General features: G+C 36.5%; 1 protein-coding gene across 5 annotated transcripts in view; it reads right to left on the bottom strand.

The window, feature by feature from the left end:
• NOX4 (NADPH oxidase 4) overlaps positions 1 to 18,755 on the bottom strand; it is a 305,572-nt gene that overhangs the window by 119,950 nt on the left and 166,867 nt on the right. For 3 of the 5 annotated variants that reach the window (XM_039253693.1, XM_039253692.1, XM_039253695.1), the window contains exons 3-7: positions 15,732 to 15,842; positions 14,079 to 14,163; positions 10,531 to 10,628; positions 6,687 to 6,714; positions 189 to 261 (exon numbers count right to left, since the gene is read on the bottom strand). In XM_039253693.1, coding sequence (XP_039109624.1) covers positions 189 to 261; positions 6,687 to 6,714; positions 10,531 to 10,628; positions 14,079 to 14,163; positions 15,732 to 15,842 — 395 coding nt within the window. The remainder of the gene's footprint in view (positions 1 to 188; positions 262 to 6,686; positions 6,715 to 10,530; positions 10,629 to 14,078; positions 14,164 to 15,731; positions 15,843 to 18,755) is intronic. The other 2 variants (XM_039253696.1, XM_039253694.1) reach the window with 1 other exon arrangement.

The raw sequence follows: 18,755 nt of genomic DNA, 5'->3' as shown, positions 1-18,755 counted from the left end.
AATGATATATGGAAATGTCTCTACTTCACTCTTAGTTTTCCAGAATAGTCCATTTACCAGAATACTGATTGTACTGGCTAAGCATTTCAGTTAATCAAGACTTGTTCTACATATGAAAATTAAGATAATCTGAGGAAAACCTAAATACTTGGGCCAGCAAACACTGATATAATTGGTCTGACACTTACCGTATCGCATATGTAGAAGCTGTAATCATCAGGAAGAGCACCAATACCATGCAGACCCCTGTCAGGCCAGGAACTATAAAAAAATATATATAAGTACATTTAACTTAAACCATACTGAGAAAAAAAGTACAAAAAATTATTACCTTAAAAGCCAAAGGACTATGCTGCTCTGTGGGAAGCCCAATTCAAATCACATATCTCTTTGTATGTTCCCTCCCAAGAAAAAAAAGCCTTTTTAAAATTAGCACAGGCTCAAGGTACTTAAAACAAAGCAATCTTTTCTCCCTTTAAAAGAAGAGTCCACCTTAGTATTTTCATGTATCCCACTCAGAGTGGTGGATGTGTACATACTTCTGTGGGGACATGCTATACCAAATGCATACAAGATGTCAAATGTCAGTAATGAAAACAACAGAGAAAAATTAACCATATGTTTAATAGGGAGGCAAGGAGGAGCAGGAGGGAAAGACTTCCAAAGGCACGAAGACATTTTAAAGGGTGAGTGTTAAGATCTATTCCTTATATTGATAGTGATGATGGTTTTGTAGATATACACAAGTATTAAAACTTATGAAAGAGTGTGTATTAAAGGGATGCAATTTATTAGCTCTTAATTCTACATGAATAAAGCTGTTTTAAAGGAGGAAAAAAATATACAATGGGACGGAGTTGATATCCAACACCTTTTACCATTTTGGTTTTCTCCACTACAGTATTGAAACTCCCTGACTCTCTCAGACCTCCTTTTATGGAACTAGTAGCTTTTCCAGTCTCAATTCAAATAATTTCTTTCGGGCTCCACTACCCAGAATAATTTTAAAGAAAAAATAAACAAAACCTAAAGCTTTCTAAAAACCACAACTTCAACTGTAGAACAAAAAACTATAGATTTCAAGAAAAAAGAATTACAGTGCTGATGTTTTAAGAATGCTTGCAGGCCTGTCTCCTTAGTATGGAAAACAGGTTGTTAATAGGTGCTTCTGATATAATAATCATTTTTTAGCAAAGAAAAAAATGTGCAATGCTTTTCAAATTTAATACTGATGCGATAGATGATTAAATCCAATATTACCCTGTATAGCATATCCAAAATGAATGGTTGATATGCTGGATCAAAAAGAACTAAAATCACAAGAGTCACATTTCAATTTATTCTATTAATACCAAATAAAATATCCTGTCTACAGACTACTGTTATTTGCTCTTACAATCATACAAGCAACAGTAAGCCCTAAATACCCTAGCTGAGACATTCCATCTTAAATCTTTATGGAAAGCTACTGAAACAATTGTGTCTCCAAAAGTATAGACATCCCCCAGCTTCTGTCCTTGTCAAGGAAGCACCTAGAACAGAGAAAGGCCACCATGGACTATAAGCCCCTAGCAGGAGCAGACAAGCTGGGAACAAATAGGAATGATACGGGTGTGCATCATTAGGATTCCAATAGTTTAGAATCACTGGAAAATGCTAGAAATCTCAGTACAGTAGAAATAAGTTTCTACTTGTAAAGAGCCACATGAGAAATTAAGGAGCTAGTTTTTGTATACTTAATACTTGAATACTCTCTCCTCCTCAGTCTTCCCAATATACAGATTTGGAAGCCTAACAAGACTTGCCTTTCTTGATGTGCATAATCCATATAATCTCTTCTCTATACTTCTTTCCTAGGGCCCTCTGTTCCCATATTTCCTATTGCCCCAGGTGAATACTAACTTCCTAGAGGTAAAAGAAGAACAAGACAACTATATATAACTAGTTCACACTAGAAGACTAATAGTACAGAAAAACAGTATTTACAAAAAACAGCATGCCTACAAAAGGACCCAGCCTTTCCACTCCCAAGTATTTCTCCCAAAGAAACGCAAACACATATCCGTACAAAAACTTGTTCAAAATATTCATAGTCACTTTGTTTTTATCAGTTAAAGCCTATAAACAATTCAAATCTCTATCAGGAGATGAATAGGTAAATAATTGTGGTATTATCTCTACCTGGAACACTAACTGACAATTTAAAAAAACCATCATGTGCCGTATGCAACAACATACATGAATCACGAAATTATTAGACTGAGTGAAAAAAGTCAGACACTCTTCCCCTTAAAAAAATCCCAAGAGTACAAACTCTGTGATTCTTTTTATATAATATTCTAGAAAATCCAAACCATTCTCCAGTGATAGAAAGCAGATCAATTGCAGGAGGCATTAAAAAGGCACAAAAAGCTTTGCGGAATGATAGATATGTTTATTATCTTGATTTTGGTCTTGGTTTCACAAGTGTATGCCTATGTCAAAAATCAATCAAATAGCATAATTTACATATGTATAAAATAGTGTACTTCAATTATAACTCAATAAATTTAAAGAAAAAAAAAAGAGGTCTTTCTCTCTGGCTTCAAGTAGTTTAAAAAACAACCAAACCTTATTTGGCCAAATGAATAAATAAATGATAGAATCCCAGATGGCTCCATGATGTGAAATTTGTGGTTGGAGAAGCCTTTCCAATAATTTTCTTGGGACTTCATTAAGGTCTACTGTGTCTGCATACAAGGTTTCCCATGTGGTTCTAAATATGCCAAGATTAGCTATGGAATGTCTACAAATCACTTCAGCAGGACACCTGAAAAAACTGAGTATGTTTAGTATAGAGGCATAATTTCCAAAGTATATTATTTGAACATTAATTCCTTGAGATATTAATTTCTATTACTCAAAAATGTAATAACCATTCTTTAAAGTGTCACAGAACATGTTAGTATATTAAAGTCTCTGGGAAGTACTAACACAAAGAAACAAGAAACAGATCTTTTCCTCAAATACTTAACTAGAGAACTCCTTCTACAGCAGAACACAGAAAACATACTGGAAAGACTTAGAGGGGATGAAATAGTTGAAATCAGTCATTTGAAGATGAAGTAGACAACTTAGCCGACAGGATGCACATCTTGGGATTAATGGTCCTGTTACTGTCCCTTAGGCCAAACCCCAATCTCACTGGAACTCATCTGGAGACTTAGGAGAATCAATTCAACACTTTTTAATGTTCTTTCAGATTTATGAAGTTACCCTTTTTATCTAAAGGATTCATGTTTCCTTTCTATCTCCCTGAAGTATAAAAAGACCAGAGTTTATAATTTATAAAGTAATAGATGAAGTAATGAAGAAGAAAAAGTTACTTATAATTAACAATGAAAAGAAAAAAATTATAACTACAATGGTGAAAAAAAAGGAGTAACTTAAGAAGCTATGATTTACTTACACTGGAATTAAACAAAAGTTAGCTAACTGATTATCTAGATGTAAAGAAGATCTATGTAAAAAGCAGTAGAGTTAAACAAATGGCTTTTATCTTTAGTGAATATTTTCCAGGCATCTGTAATGTACTATTAAGTGACAGAAAAAAAGAATCCTCCTCTGAAAGAAATTCTAATCCAGTGTGGAAGATAAACAGACAAACGCAACATAGGGCATTAAGTGCTACAAGGGAGCTAAGCATTGAGTGTATTCCACGGTACATCAAAGGGCACCCTAACCTAGCTTTTGATGACAGCTCAGCTAAGACCCAATATATTATTCTCTATTACTACACACATTCTGAGTCAGGAAGCATAGGTTGGAAATTACAGAGCTAGTAAAAGCTTACTGGGCCAAGCTACTTGCCAAAGTGAATTATACTGTGAACTCTTTGAATCCTTCCAATTATAAAGCAAAATACCTACAGTTGTTTCCTTAGGAAACGACATGTCTGTATGTTCATTCTTATTACTTTGTATCTATGCATACTAGATTTCATTAATTAGTTGCCTTTAAAATGAATGACTGCACTATATTCCCAAGTCTAGAAGAAACTGAGAGATCATTTTCATCTATATCCAGATGTGGTCAGAAATATACCACCTTGTACTCATTATCCTGTTTGTTTCCAACATAACTGGAAACACAATTCTTTTTGTGTTTGAGGGTTTTTCTAATTGAAATTGGATAGTATGCATTTTATCCTCATCATACAAGGTACTACCAAATTTGGAAGTAACATACTAAATATTTTTAAATCCATGTCTGAATAATCTAATCTTTTAAACTTGTTTTATTTTATAAATTCTCAATGTTTTAACACTTCTTACTGAGTGATCTAACTACCATATTTCATGTCACTTGAACTTTCTACAAAACAATCTTAATTTCTCAGCTGTAGACTACATTGAAAAATGTTTAAAGACAGAGAGAAGACTCTATGTAACATTAAACAACCTAAAATCCAAGAAATATATTAACCAATAAAAAGTAGGCTTTATCATTAGAACATCTAAAAAACGTGCATGTGTTCCTCCATCAGAAACTTGATTTTTCTTAGGTACTGTACCTAACAACACTTATTAGTAATACAAAGCTAGACTTAGTCTATTTGTAGAAAACTGTCCCTTCTCCTCTTGTTCTCCTTTGATTCTGCTTTGTTCTCTCACCTACTACTCAGTAGGGTCAATCAGATGCCCTAGAAGCTCTAGACTCATACTAGGGGTTCTGGCCTGTGTTCCAAGCTGACAACCTGGGAAGTAGGTGGCTCTTTCTGGCCAGCACAAAATTTCCTTCATGCAATGGTGTAGACTAAGACACTAAAATGATGCTGATATACTGATTTGGATTCAAGTTGTTTGTAGTGACAGAAACCTCCCTCCCCACCAAAAATGTACCTGACTCTCTGCATGCCCTAGGGGAAGCCCTGCCTCATACTGGAGAACTCACCTTCACCTGGAAAAGACCATGCATGCACAGAAATAAAGTACTCTCCAAGAACATATCCTTAGGAACCCATGCCGAAAAAGAGAGGAACTCTGCCTAGTGGAATCAAGGAAGAATTTGCGCATGATGGGGTGTGTCAGCTGAGGCTGGAGGGCTGAGCAGAAACTGAGCAGGGTAAAAAAGAAGAGACTGAGAGAGAGAGAATAGGGTAAGAGAGTAGTAAAAGTTAGGTGTTGCGAGAAGGGAATTATGAGAGTATGATGAGATAGATGCTCAGTAAGAGTGAAACAGAAGCTGGGAATGTTAATAAAATGTACTATCTGGTCACACTACAGAGACTATAGGATGGAGCCAGGAAATTTGTATTTTTAAGTATCATCTCTACTTAGTCCAATACCACTCATGGAAACTTCTGGGAAATATAGGATGGTGGGGTTTCAGGCTAGATGGAAAGATCGCCTGGTTATATGTAAGTATTCATTATACTAAGACTCTGAATATAATATTAAGGTCACATAAGACATCTTTTTAAATTTTTGTAAACTAAACTTTCCCAAACATTTTAAATGTTCCCATGTTTGTGGTGTGCAAAATAATATTAAAGTTCTGGATTATTTCTGCGAAATTAATTCATATGAACCAAAAAATACATTGATTCACACATAAGGTTTTGTTTTTCTGCTTTTTCTCCCTCTTATTTCTCATCCAATTCTTAAGGCTTAAATGAAAAACATGTTTTCAATGAGCAAAGTTGTAAACAAAACTAAATTGTGTTCCTAAAGAGAAAACTGTGGAATACTTTACATATATAGGCAGGAAAAACACCATATACTTTATAAATTAAAATATGCTGGTTATGTCCTCACTGTGAGAAGGAAGGGGAAAAAACATCTGAATTGTTGCTATTTTCATCATAATATTAATTTAAGAGAAAAACAATGAATTTGAAAGAGCCATGCACCTCAGTCTTCTATGCAATTCTGATCCTTAATAGGGCATTTGTGATAGCCAAGCCTTTATGACAGACCATCTCAACTACCTAGTAATCATCCTTAGCACTGAAATATGAGCTAAAAATCCCCTATATGCAGTTTTCTCCTTTCACCATATAAAGTTGAGAAAGATAAGAATTTTAACAAGATTTATACTATCAACAGGACAAAATTTTGAGATGGTTAAAAGCGCTTTAGCGAATTAATAGTCGAGACTGAGATTTCATGGACAATATGCTTGGAAAGGAAAAGTAAATTACAAATGAAAAAGGAGGCCCATTGCACGGAAAATAATGGATTTTAATAACTGTTCCTCCTTTTTTAATATAGGTTCTAAAGATGACAAAATATTCTATGAAATTACTGAGTTTTAAGACGCACATTGATACTCAAGAGTGCTTGGTGTTTCTCTCCAGTACCTTGAGGGTAAGAGCCTGTTCCGTGTGTATCATCTCCAATAGGACTTGCCACAGCCGTGGGCACAAAGCAGGTCCTCAATAGCCCATGGCATCACACTGTTGTCATTGGAAGAACATATGGAAGGCAAATGCGTTTACTTATTTTTACTCTTTATTCATTTGAACCCCACTGTTTGCCTTGTCCCCTGCTTTCATTGCGAACTTATGCTTCAATTCCTACCATTGGTTCTGACTGCAAATTTCCCATGTTATATCTTAACATATATTTAATTGCTGTGTCATTTGATGGTGCTTATTTTCAGATATTTCCCTGAATCTACAGAAAGAGCAATGAATAACAACTTACCAGTTGTGAAGAGAAGTTTTCTAGGATCCTGAGAAAAAGGGAAAAAAATTGACTGAAAAATAGAACATTGATAATGTAAAATTCTACAAGGAATCTGAGGGGTATGAGATCCATTAGGTATTTAAGATGCATTCTCCCAACGGAAATGAGAATTCAACTAAGTTTCATAATGTTTTCATGACACTAGAGGAGATCATAACAAGTACAAAATCCAACAGAGAAGATTATCCTTCTGAGAAAGAGCGAGCACTGGATGAAGAGTCAGAATGTTGTACACTTTCAACTTCATGGTTAATTACAAGTTAGGAGCAGTGGCCTGAAGCCCACACTATGAACACTTGGAGACTCAATACCTTTGGCTATAATGTGGAAACATTCATACATATTCTATCTACCATAATTGCCAAATTGCACCTATAAGATGTCAAGACAGTGAAAATCAAAGGTAATAAAATATATAGGGAGGGCTGTATCCTGTAAATTTAGTGCAAAAAAATACTAATACTAATAATACAATAATACAAATACTGTGAAAAGTAGTGATGATACTCAAATAAAACGAATGGGTTCTTGCCACTCAGAAATATAAAAATTAATATTATTAGTGTAATCTTTCCTTTAAACTACATCTCTCATAGTGTAATGGACCTTAGGCAACTCCCTTTCTATCTTCTGAGATCAATCCCCAGTAGATTTGTGGGTTTGTTTTTCATTCTAATGGTGCTTAATATTGCACAACTTTAGAAATTCTTTCCAATGCCTCCATTGAATCTGGAGTCAGGCCAACCTATATACAAAGTGGGGAGCCATTTATATGAAATAATTGCAGAAGCCTTGACTAAGGGCCACTTGCTCAGCAAGAGCATAACTTCATCCTGTTGGGGCCAAATGATTTCTACTTCTGACATGACAAACATAGCTAAAGGGTAACCTAGAGAACCTAATCTATAAACAGCTAGTAAAAATACAAGACAAGCTGAACAAAGAAGTAATACCAGAAATCTGAACCAATGGCTATGGCAACTCAGAGGATGGAACAATCACTACTGCCAGGGAATAAAGATGGAATGTGAGACAGCAGGAGACAGTTTCACAGATGACAGGAGGAAGCAGATTCAGGTGGATCATCAAGAGTGTGCCATCCAGTAGCTGCAGAGTAGGTCACTAGAAATCTGGAGAACACAGAGAGAGAGCACAAAGCACATGGACAATACGGTGCATGGCACAAATCCATCTTTCTCAAAGACAACTCACAGTAGACTCTCTATTTTTGCATGCAGTGTGTGTGTGTACGCACGCACGCGCACTTGTGTTTTCATCTTCATCTAGCACATTGTCTGATACCTACAAGTTGCTCAAAAATAAAGAAGAGAGGAAGAAAAAAGAGAAAGAAGTAAGGAAGGAAACAAAGAAAGGAGAAATATAAATTAAAGCAATGGTTACCATTTTTCATCCATCAGACTGGAAAAAATTAAAGAAAAACAAAAACAAGGTGGGGTGTAGATATAAGCATTCCAACAAACTTGGTAGAAGTATGTATACTGGTGAAGCCTTTTTGGAAGCCAATTTGCCCATCAAAATTAAAAATGTGTGAGGTGCCTAGGTGGCTCAGTCGGTTAAGCAGCTAACTCTTGATCTCAGCTCAGGTCATGATCTCATTGTTTGCAAGTTTAAGCCCTGCATCCAACTCCTAGCTGACAGCATGGAGCCTGCTTAGGATTCTGTCTCTCCCTCTCTCTGTACCTCCCCTGCTCTCTCTTGCTCTCTCTCTCAACATAAATAAATAAACTTTAAAAATTTTTTTAAAAAACCAAAAATGTGCATAACTTTGAAACCAAATTCTACTTCTAGGAATCTGCCTAGTGAAAGCATATAAAAAAATCAATTTATTGGAGTCTGGTTCATAACAAAAACTCAAAAACAACCTAAACATCTGTGAATAAGGAAAAAGCTAAAAATAAACCATCACATATTAATATGAAGGGAATGATAGTTCCATACTTTCTGATATGGCAAGCTACAGCATATGTAATTATGCAAACAAGAAAATTACTGATGAGTATGTTTCATAAACTACCACTCAAAGTACCTTAGAACAGAAAGTTATAACTATGGCTACTTTCGGAGAAGACGGTTTCATTTTTCAAACTTCGTTTGCTTGAATTTTAAAATATTTTCCTTGGAGCACATATCCTACATAAAATGAAATAAAGTTAATAACTACAGATCCTAAAATGACTAAAAATATTGGAATATTAAGCAGAAGCATATGACATTAAAATGATAGACCCATTAGGGGAACCTGGGTTGCTCGGTTTGTTCAGCATCCGACTCTTGATTTCAGCTCAGGTCATGATCTCACAGTTTCGTGAGGTCAAGTCCCACATGGAGCTCTGTGCTGACAGTGTGCAGAGCCTGCTTGAGATTCTCTCTCTCCCTCATTCTCTGCCCCTACCCTGCTCTCTGTCTCTCTGTCTCAAAAACAAGTAAATACATAAATAAACTTTTTTTAAAAAAATTATAGAACCATTATAGTTATTAAAGACCTGAGGTTACCAAAACAAAAGGGAGAAACAAAGAAAGAAAGATACATAGAAAGCTGCATGCCAGAGGCAGCAACCAGGAAATACATGTGCTATGTATGGGCAGAGGAAGACAGAAGAATAGAAGGAGGCAGCAGCAGATGAGAAAAGTGGTGGCTCCGTTCTGAAATCATTACATATGAAGAACTTCCACTGACATGTGGTAAAGCTGGATTTGTCAGTGGTTCTTAATGCTGAGTGCTCAGTGCAATTATCAGTGCTTGACTCCAACCCAGACCAGTTAAATCATTTTGGCGTTTTTAAGAATACTAGTGTCTGGTCAGAGAACTTAGCAAAGGCTGCTTGCTATTTCAGTTTTGTGACTTGTTTCTGTGTTTGCTGTTAGTGTTCCCTTTGTTTTGTTTTGAAAAGGAGATCAAGCACATAACCACAGTAGTATTAGTCTAGATAACTCAGGTGATACATGGAAGAGAAAACGGAGTTGAAGAAGAGAGGGAACAATCTTACAACGTCACTACCAGACTTAGCAGAACAGGATGGAGGTGTGATCAAGTTCGGTCCCAAGCGGTTTGATTTTGATGCAGTCTTAGCACGAAGCAAAGAAGACCAAGGAAAGTCAGAATGAAAGTACTGAGCAATAGAGAGCTAACCAGGGCCATACATGTGTTCATCAGGCTTCGTCCGGCACCCCGCACATACAATTTCATCTCATGCGTGGCTTCACATGGAGAGAAGCAGCCGCCCTAAGTCAGATATTGCCCACTACAGAACTCAGCCCACGGTCACCTATTTCGAGGATTAAAACAAAACAGAGTAACCACTAGAATTCAATAATATTTTTTAAGTCAAATAAACTGATCACCCAGGATCAAATATTATATTCAAAAAATATTATTGAATATAATATCAATAGTCGACCTGGGTCTCTGTCCTTTCTCACCCAAGCGGAGTATCCAAGTTCTTAAAAAACTTTTGCCCTGTAAAGACACTGCTGGGCATCTCCGCTGGGTAGGAACCAGACAGCACTGTGGGAAGGCAGAAGGCAGGCCTGAGTGGCAGCCGTCAGAACACTGCAGAGCATAAAAAGTAGACACTCTCCACCTCCCATTTTCAGCAGGAGAGACTGTGAAATAGTAATTACCTATATTTTCTATTGAAAAGGAACAAAACTCAACTTGACAACTGCATTTTAAAAGCACTCAAAGGGAGCAGCAAAGTACAAATTTTCTGTGAAAATCACAGACCTTCATCAGTCACCTCACGACAAGTGAAAGGAAAATGAGAAGAGGGAGACCACCCACCTCATCTCGGTATCTTGCTGCATTCAGTTCAACGAAATCCTCACTGTAGTTCACTGAGAAGTTGAAGGCATTTACCAGATGGGCAGCCACGTGCACACCTACGGAATCACATGAGGCCCAAATCAGTGGGGTTTTTCTACTCATTTCCTCTCCCTGAATAAACACAGGGTCGAACTTTGACAGCTGATCTGAGCAACAAAATATTAAACTGAAAGGGGAAATTTTAAAGCACAAAAATCTTGATTACAGACAGTTTAGTATTAGAAATCATGTAAAGAAACTGAATTTTCAAAAGCTAGAATAAAATAACTCTAGCAGGTCAGGGTTAGGAAACTCGTACATACACACTTATACATGTAAATATATGAGGATATGAGTATGCATTTATTTAAACAGCTCCTGGATATTTGAGTTATTCTACATTTTTCATCTCTCCAGCTCCCAACTCTGTTGCATATATCTTATATATTTCACTGTCACTCAAACTAAAATATAGAACCCCTGGAAGGCTTTTAACCGGTTAAAATTTCTCACAACCCATAAATTCAAATCATAACATCCTAAGCCCAACAGCAAAAGTATTGGGAATCACTTCATTAGGATTAAAAATCCAGGAAAATAGTAACTACCATTTAACAAACTACCTATAGTGGCACAGTAGACAGCTCAACTGACTCAGAGCTCTCACAAAAGATGCAAGTGTTAGAAAGTTACTAGAGAGTTAAAGACAAATTCATTTTGGCATGGCCAGGTAAAAGGAAAATTATCTTGAAGAGACTGGACAAGAAAGGAGAAAACAAACTTGTGCATTGAATGATAACACCTTCCCCCTTCCCAATCTTTTCTTATAGGTGAAATAAGGGAGATAAAAGAAGAAAATATAATTAGTAGCTGGAAATCCAGTCTTCCTGGCCACACAGTTTACCTACCTCAGATTAGTTCTCTGTAAAATGACAATGAAATAGGAGATTTAATGAGTTAAGTGACTTGAAACTGGTTAGTTAACCATTACAGTCTATACAAATATATGGGGTGTAGTTATTCAACAGAAAACATGGTGTGGAAACTGGAAAACTCTGTGGTCCCTTCCAGCCTAGCATATGAGATGTAGATAAGCCAAAAGTTCTGAAGTACTCACAAAGACACACAGAAGTGAGAGAAAGATGAGAATGCTAAATAAAAAGTTAGTTAACTGATTGATAAGCTCCTGCCAGAATCAAAAAGGGAAAAAGTTCCCATAAAAAGCAGGCAGAAAGTAAGAAGTGGGTTAACTAACAAGCAAGGACAGAGTTCTAAGGAAATTTTTAAAAGGGTGCCCAGGTGAGACTCAACTATGGCATAGGCACAAAACATAATTTAATCAAAACTGTCTTTCCTGTAACTTTATCATGCTTGAAATACATAAGCTTAAAAAGATCCCTTCATTTTAAACTAAAAGTTGATATGTTAACTACATACATACATTATGGCTCATTTTTTCTCCTGGAAACAGCCCTAGGTAACAGCTGTATGAGATACACCCTTAAGAGATACATTCGCCTTCTTTAAAGATCTTTTAGGTCAAAGGCATTCAGGGCTTCTAATTCTGGGGATCAGGGAAAAAGCCAGGCCAGGCATTTTGGACAGATTTTCCCATTTAATTCTCACAACAAAATAATGAGGTGGGTAGAAGCATCCCTATTCTACAGATAAGAAAACTAAGGTTTGGGGCACCTGGGTGGCACAGTAGGTTAGGTTAAGCATCTCACTCGTTGATTTCCACTCAGGTCATGAGCTCACAGTTTGTGGGATCAGTCCCCACACGCTGTCAGCATGGAGACTGCTTGGGATTCTCTGTCTCCTTCTCCCTCTGCCCCTCCCCCTCTTGCACATGCATGTGCATCCTCTCTCTCCTGCATGTGCATCCTCTCTCTCCTGCTCTCTCAAAATAAATGAATAAGCATTGAAGGAGAAGAAGAAGAAGAATAGGAGGAAGAAGAAAACAACTCAGGTTAAAAGGGGTAACCTAGTTAAGGTCAGACAACTAGTGAGTGGCAGAGAGCAAACCCTCTGGAATATGTGTTTATTCATGGCAAGACTCAATGCGGTCTCAATTTGGTTGTTCGCCAGCTGAACCAGAATATTTGGACACAACTATGGTTTAGAACAAATCAAGTTACAAATATGTCAACATTCCCTAACGTTCCTCCTTTTCTGACCTTTCACTCCGTGTGTCCTAATCCAGCACTAACCCTTGCCACACCCTTGGTTCTCATCTGATCCTGGACTCTTACTCCATCTCCAGCCTTTTGGGCTGGATAGAGTCCTGATCCCAGCCCTGAGCCTCTCCCCGTCTCTCGCCTCCAGAGGTGGAAACCACCAATACGAAGATGTCCAGGGATAAAACAGTGCAGATGCCTGTTTCAGCAGTACTTGGCAACTTCTTAAAAGCTGAAAGCTTAATAATCTCTTGACAATAGCTGCATCAAAACACGTCTAATTCAAAACAACCATACATATATATCCAGACCAACGTCTCTGGTATCAAAACAGCTATGTCCTATCAAATAACAGCCAGACAGAAATGTCAGGTGCTATGCCACTGGGACAATTAACCCCCAAGATTACAAATTATAACTAACTCTATCCCAGCAGGAAGGCAACTGGGGATAGATTGTAAAGAATTCATCTCCAGAGTCCATGTACTTAATTAATATGTTTATTAATTTCTGTTCCAAAAATTTGAAAAGTATATAAATTCTCAGGATAAAAATTTATTTTAAAAGGACTCTTTTAAACCCCAAAGATTCTCACTTGATATTTTAACTTGGAATTGAACAGGATAAATTTCCACAAGCTTTTTGATATTTACTCCTCAACCCAAGTATTAATATCAAAGAAATGTTTATCAAATATAATTTTGAGTAGATTCATGTTCTATGGATGTACATTTCACATTCTAATTTATATACATTTAAACTCCTATCATATCTTCAGTTTTAAACCTTAAAAACTTTTATTCTATCTCTTTTTATCTTTCTGAATGAAATTATTTACTTTTGGGAAATAATTATTAACAGCTTGAGGGCCAACTTTTGTACATTATAATGTGAAAAATACATATATATGTAAAGTATAAAATATGCTTATTTTCTATAACACCATTGGGCAACTCTCTTTAAATATACAGAAAAGAAAAATAAAGGTGTATAGAAAGAAAACCACAAGTTGGTAATAGTAAATAATTTATGGAACAATAAAAATACCATTCATTGGGGCGTCTGGGCGGCTCAGTGGGTTAAGTGTCCGACTTCGGCTCAGGTCATGATCTCACGGTTCGTGGTTTCAAACCCCACGTCAGGTTCTGTGCTGATAGCTAGCTCAGAGCCTGGAGCCTGCTTCAGATTCTGTATCTCCCTCTCTCTCTCTCTGACCCTCCCCTGCTCACACTGTCTCTCTCTCTCTCTCTCTCTCAGAAATAAATAAAATGTTTTAAAAAAATTTTTTAAATACCATTCATAAAATGTGATCTTCTAACATAATATTTTAACATATTTTGGTTTTCTCACCTGAAAAAATGCAGATAGTAACACCACAGGTTATATGGAATGTTCTGCTTTTATCCAACAATCTTCTGGTTCTCCTGCTTGGAACCTAAACAAAATTTGGCACGGTGAAAATCATGCAGCAAATAAGATGGCTGTACAAAGGTTTTCATTACAGCATTGTTTATGATATCAAAGGTTTAGAAATATGGCAGAAACCTAGGAAGTAAAAGCTGGTAAGGTGAATTACGGTATATCTAGTCAGTAGAACACCCAAACATTACAGAAAATGTGAGAAGGCTAATAACTGGAAAGATGTGTGAGACAATAGCTGGGTAAAATAGTTATGACACATAAACTATAGTATAATCCCATATTGTTTAAAATCAATGGCATTATATGCAAATCTGAAGGCATTTACCCCAAACTGTACTCAGTAATATAAGGAGCAACCTTCACTGATCACGATTTCTGGAATGTTTGAGCTGTACAATATATATGATTTCCTATTGGAGTCAAAAAATAAGATTATTTTTAAATGAAGCAGTTTCATCTATGGTTTTAAATGCCTTCTTAATCTTATAAAAAATAAAATGTCAAGCAACTTTGAATACCTATGTTTCACATCAGGGGATAGCTCTTTAAGATTATTAAATACTGAGACTTAGGTGGGCACATTTCATTTCCTGCTGTTTATCTTCTCTTTCTTCACACCAAGCCAAAAGCCATCCATAGGGATCAAAACCTAGCATTTTACAATGGCAGGCAACCTAGAGAAAGAGTTATTTCCACAAATTACTGTATTAAAAGTAGTTTCTAAATATAATTATGTGAAAAGGTTGAGAAGTTTTACTGCAGTAAATCCCCTTATATAAACTTCACTGAACATCAAAGTGACCTCATATTAACAACTTTTAAAGTATCAGTATTGATCCAGCAATGCCTTATTATCTCAATGAAGAAACAACACACACACACACACACACACCACCAGGATAACCGAAGACAAAAAATAATTTCAATGGAGTTTAAATTTCCAAAATGTTTTTCTGTTTCCTTACAACCTTCATTTTACAACACTAAATATCACACACAACATCACATCTTACTCAAGGCATCTTCTCCAATCCCTCTACATAGCTTATAACATATCTGTGTTTAAAAAGGAGTCAAATAGCCACCCGGCAGTCACCTTATACATTGCCACAGGGCACTGATTTGTTTACCTGCACTTAACTAAATGGAAATACAAGATCTCAATGAGGCATAGTGTAGTGGACAAAGCTCAGAGCTGGGACTGATCTTAGCTCTGCCATTTCACTAATCTCATGACGTTGGTCAAGTTACTTAACTTCTCTAAGCCTCACATTCTTCATCGGCCATCTCTCCAGAATCACTGTGAGGATTCACAGTTACATATGTGGAATGCTTCACACAGTGCCTGATACCACTATTAATAACCATTTCTGTTATCTACAACCCTTATCTAGCATTGCAGAGTAGCTCGAGGATCTTCCTCACAGATGACATGGTCTTTACTATCATCTGGTAGATGACAAAAGATGATAGAAATCAGTCTACTAGAAAATCAGACCATAAAAACTAAGTGGTACTAACATGCCACTGTTACACTTGATTTTTGTGCTGGAATCCATGACTAGGATTATTCATGCTTACCTTCTGGGATCCTCGAAGGTAAGCCAGGAGTGTCCGGCACATGGGTAGAAGGATAAGGCTGCAGTTGAGGTTAAGAACAGATGCGGAGGCTCTGCTTAGACACAATCCTAGCTGAACAAATAAGGCAAGGGTCAAAACACGGCCAAGGCCAAAACAGACTACAAACTTATTACAGGCCTCACTCACCCTGCTTCTCCTTCAAGGATCATGGCAAAAACGCCAACTCCTTCAAGAATCTTGAACAACACCCTTCTCACCAGAAACCCCTAACTGAAATTGGCCTCTTTCTCCTTTGTACTGCCATAAAACTTTGTCTCCCCTCATTTCTACTAGTGTTAGAATAACCCAAGTACATTTTTCTGGTGTGAAGTCAATTTCTTATTCTGCCCCCACAGAGAGCCCCAGTATATTATGCACCTCCACACTGGTGCAGTTGAATCCTTTTTTCAAGGATAAGGTACCAAAAAATTCAAACAAAGCTCTGACTACACAACCCCCTTCCAAACCACTGCCTGCCTTTCATCTCTTCACTTTACTGACTCTACCCATCTTTCTGGTTTCACCTTAAGAACTACGCCTCTACAGTTCTTCAGTGACCTGAAGCTAGGGGGGATCCAGATCAGCTATGTCATACAGAGATCGTCATAATCACAGTGTGCAACCTTTTTTTCTTTGTTTGTTTTCCAAAGACTGGGAACCCTCGGTATTAAGCCAATACTTCATGGCAACTATCTTGCTAGATTGTAACCTACTCTTGTCTGGTACTTATCTACATTCTTCATATAAATAGTGTATCAGATGAAAACAAGAGATGGGGTCAAATCTGTACTCTCCTCCTAAAATAAACATAAAAGTATTTTATTTTAAGGATATTGACTAAGGAATGTGTGTAAGTCAGATGCTTTTCTTATCTTAAAATTCTTCATGCTCCTGAGATTTCCCACCTAACTTGGCAAATAGCAACTCTGTTACAAAATGTTTATTGTCACCACATGAAGTATTGTTCCTGAAGGGGAGAGAGGGTAATAAGTCATGTCAGGAAAGCAATCATTTTCACTGACTTATATAAAAAGTAATTAATATTTCCAGTTAGGCTATTTCTACACCATGAGTTAGAACACCTTAGAGATATATTGCAATGAATATACCATTAAGTGGACAAATAGAAATAATTCCCTCTAGACTACCTAAAAAAAAAAAAAAAAAAAGCTAAATCTACTATTCTTTCCTCAATCAGCAAAATTATCATTTCAGAGTGATGGGTTTTGTTATTTAGGCCTCCAGAGAAACAGAATAATTGTTATCTCTTTTGATCTGACATCTGCACATGATAAGAAAATTTTAGCTCAAGGGATTTTAGATGATAGTTTTGTCTGCAATCTTAATGTGCCAGGACAACAATTCACTTAAAATGTATCAGTTAAAATCTATCATATAAGTGTAGGAATTAAAAGATACAAATAAATTGGGGCACTTGGGTGGCTCAGTCATAGAGGAGGGCACTTGTTTAGATGAGCACTAGGTATTATATGGAAGCCAACTTGACAATAAACTCTAAAAGAAAAAAAAAGAGTTGCTTTAGATATTGCATTGTTTCCTCTTGTTTAAACCAATACATTCATCTTAATCTCAGGTTAAACACCCCTGGATCAGCCCTAACCTTCTGTGTGCTTCTAAATTATCCCCTTCATCACACTTATATTTACTGGTCTGCATATAAACACCATATACCAACATACGTGAGTCCAAGCGAACATCGGACTCTGCTTCCAATTCTGTGTCCCCCTCTCTCTCTGACCGTCCCCTGCTCACGCTGTCTCTCTCTCTCTCAGAAATAAATAAAACATTAAAAAATTTTTTAAATAATAAAATAAAGAAAATTCTTATATCTCTCATTTTCTAATGATTTATTGCATATCTGGAAGTGTTTTATTGTTGTGCTTACATTAAATCACATAGTAATTTATTCAAAGTGGCTTTAAGTGTCCCCTTAGGATAGATGGGAATTTATCTTGGCATTCTACTTCCTTACAATGCTGTAAAATCTAACCAGAAATTTTACCAAGGACTCATTTCTACCTATTTGTTTGTTCCTGAATATGCTTAGTTCTTCAAACTAAAATGGAAACTTCTTTTTATTAGGTTATCAGAGCACAAACCTCCCTCATTCCAAAACAATGGAAAGAGTGAGGAAAATGGAGACAGATCCCAGTCAATGATTTCCCAGGAATTCATTTTATAGATTTACTACATGGGTAACATTCTATAGCTAAGAGAATTTGTTTTGTTTAGTCATTATTAACGCATATCATCACTGTAAGAATCAACTATCTCAAATGTTCACTAAAAAGAAATGACTGCCCAAGTTATTTGTCCAGCCTACTCTACATGAATGACTTGTTTTTACCTTTCTGAGAGAACTTAATTGCTGCTCTGCTTTTCCAACTTTATTCAAGTTAGTTGTCACTAGGTGGCAGTGTTACTTTCATGGTTCAAATCCTACCTGTCAAGGTCTCTATAACATAATTAACTGAGAATTAATTCCGTATGCAATTTTAAAACTATGAATATATTTTAGATGAGCATATACAAAGAAAACATAGCTGCCTCCTTGTTATGGACTGGATGTCTGTTCCCCCCAAATTCATATGATGAAATCCAATGTCATAGTATTTGGAGGTGGAGCTTTAAGGAGGTTATTAGGTTTAGATAAGATCATGAGGGGAGGGCCTCCATTATGCAATTAGTGCTCTTATAAGAAGAGAAAGAGACCACAGCTCTCTGTAGACTCTATGTGAGGATACAGCAAGGTGCCTTTCTGCAAACCAGGAAAAGGGCTCTCACCAGACCAATTCTACTGGCACATTGATCTTAGACTTCCCAGCCTTCAGAACTAAAATAAACATTCGTTCAGCCACCTAGTCTATAGTATTTTGTTACAGAAGACTGACCTAATGCAATCCTATAGAAAAATCATAAGGAAATATGCCATTTGAAGCAAGTTATCAAAGAATACAACATCTG

The sequence above is a fragment of the Hyaena hyaena genome, unplaced genomic scaffold (assembly GCF_003009895.1).
Source record: "Hyaena hyaena isolate Hyena2069 unplaced genomic scaffold, ASM300989v1 scaffold_462, whole genome shotgun sequence".
NCBI classification, from domain to species: Eukaryota; Metazoa; Chordata; class Mammalia; order Carnivora; family Hyaenidae; genus Hyaena; species Hyaena hyaena.
This window is presented reverse-complemented; position numbering and strand designations above follow the sequence as displayed.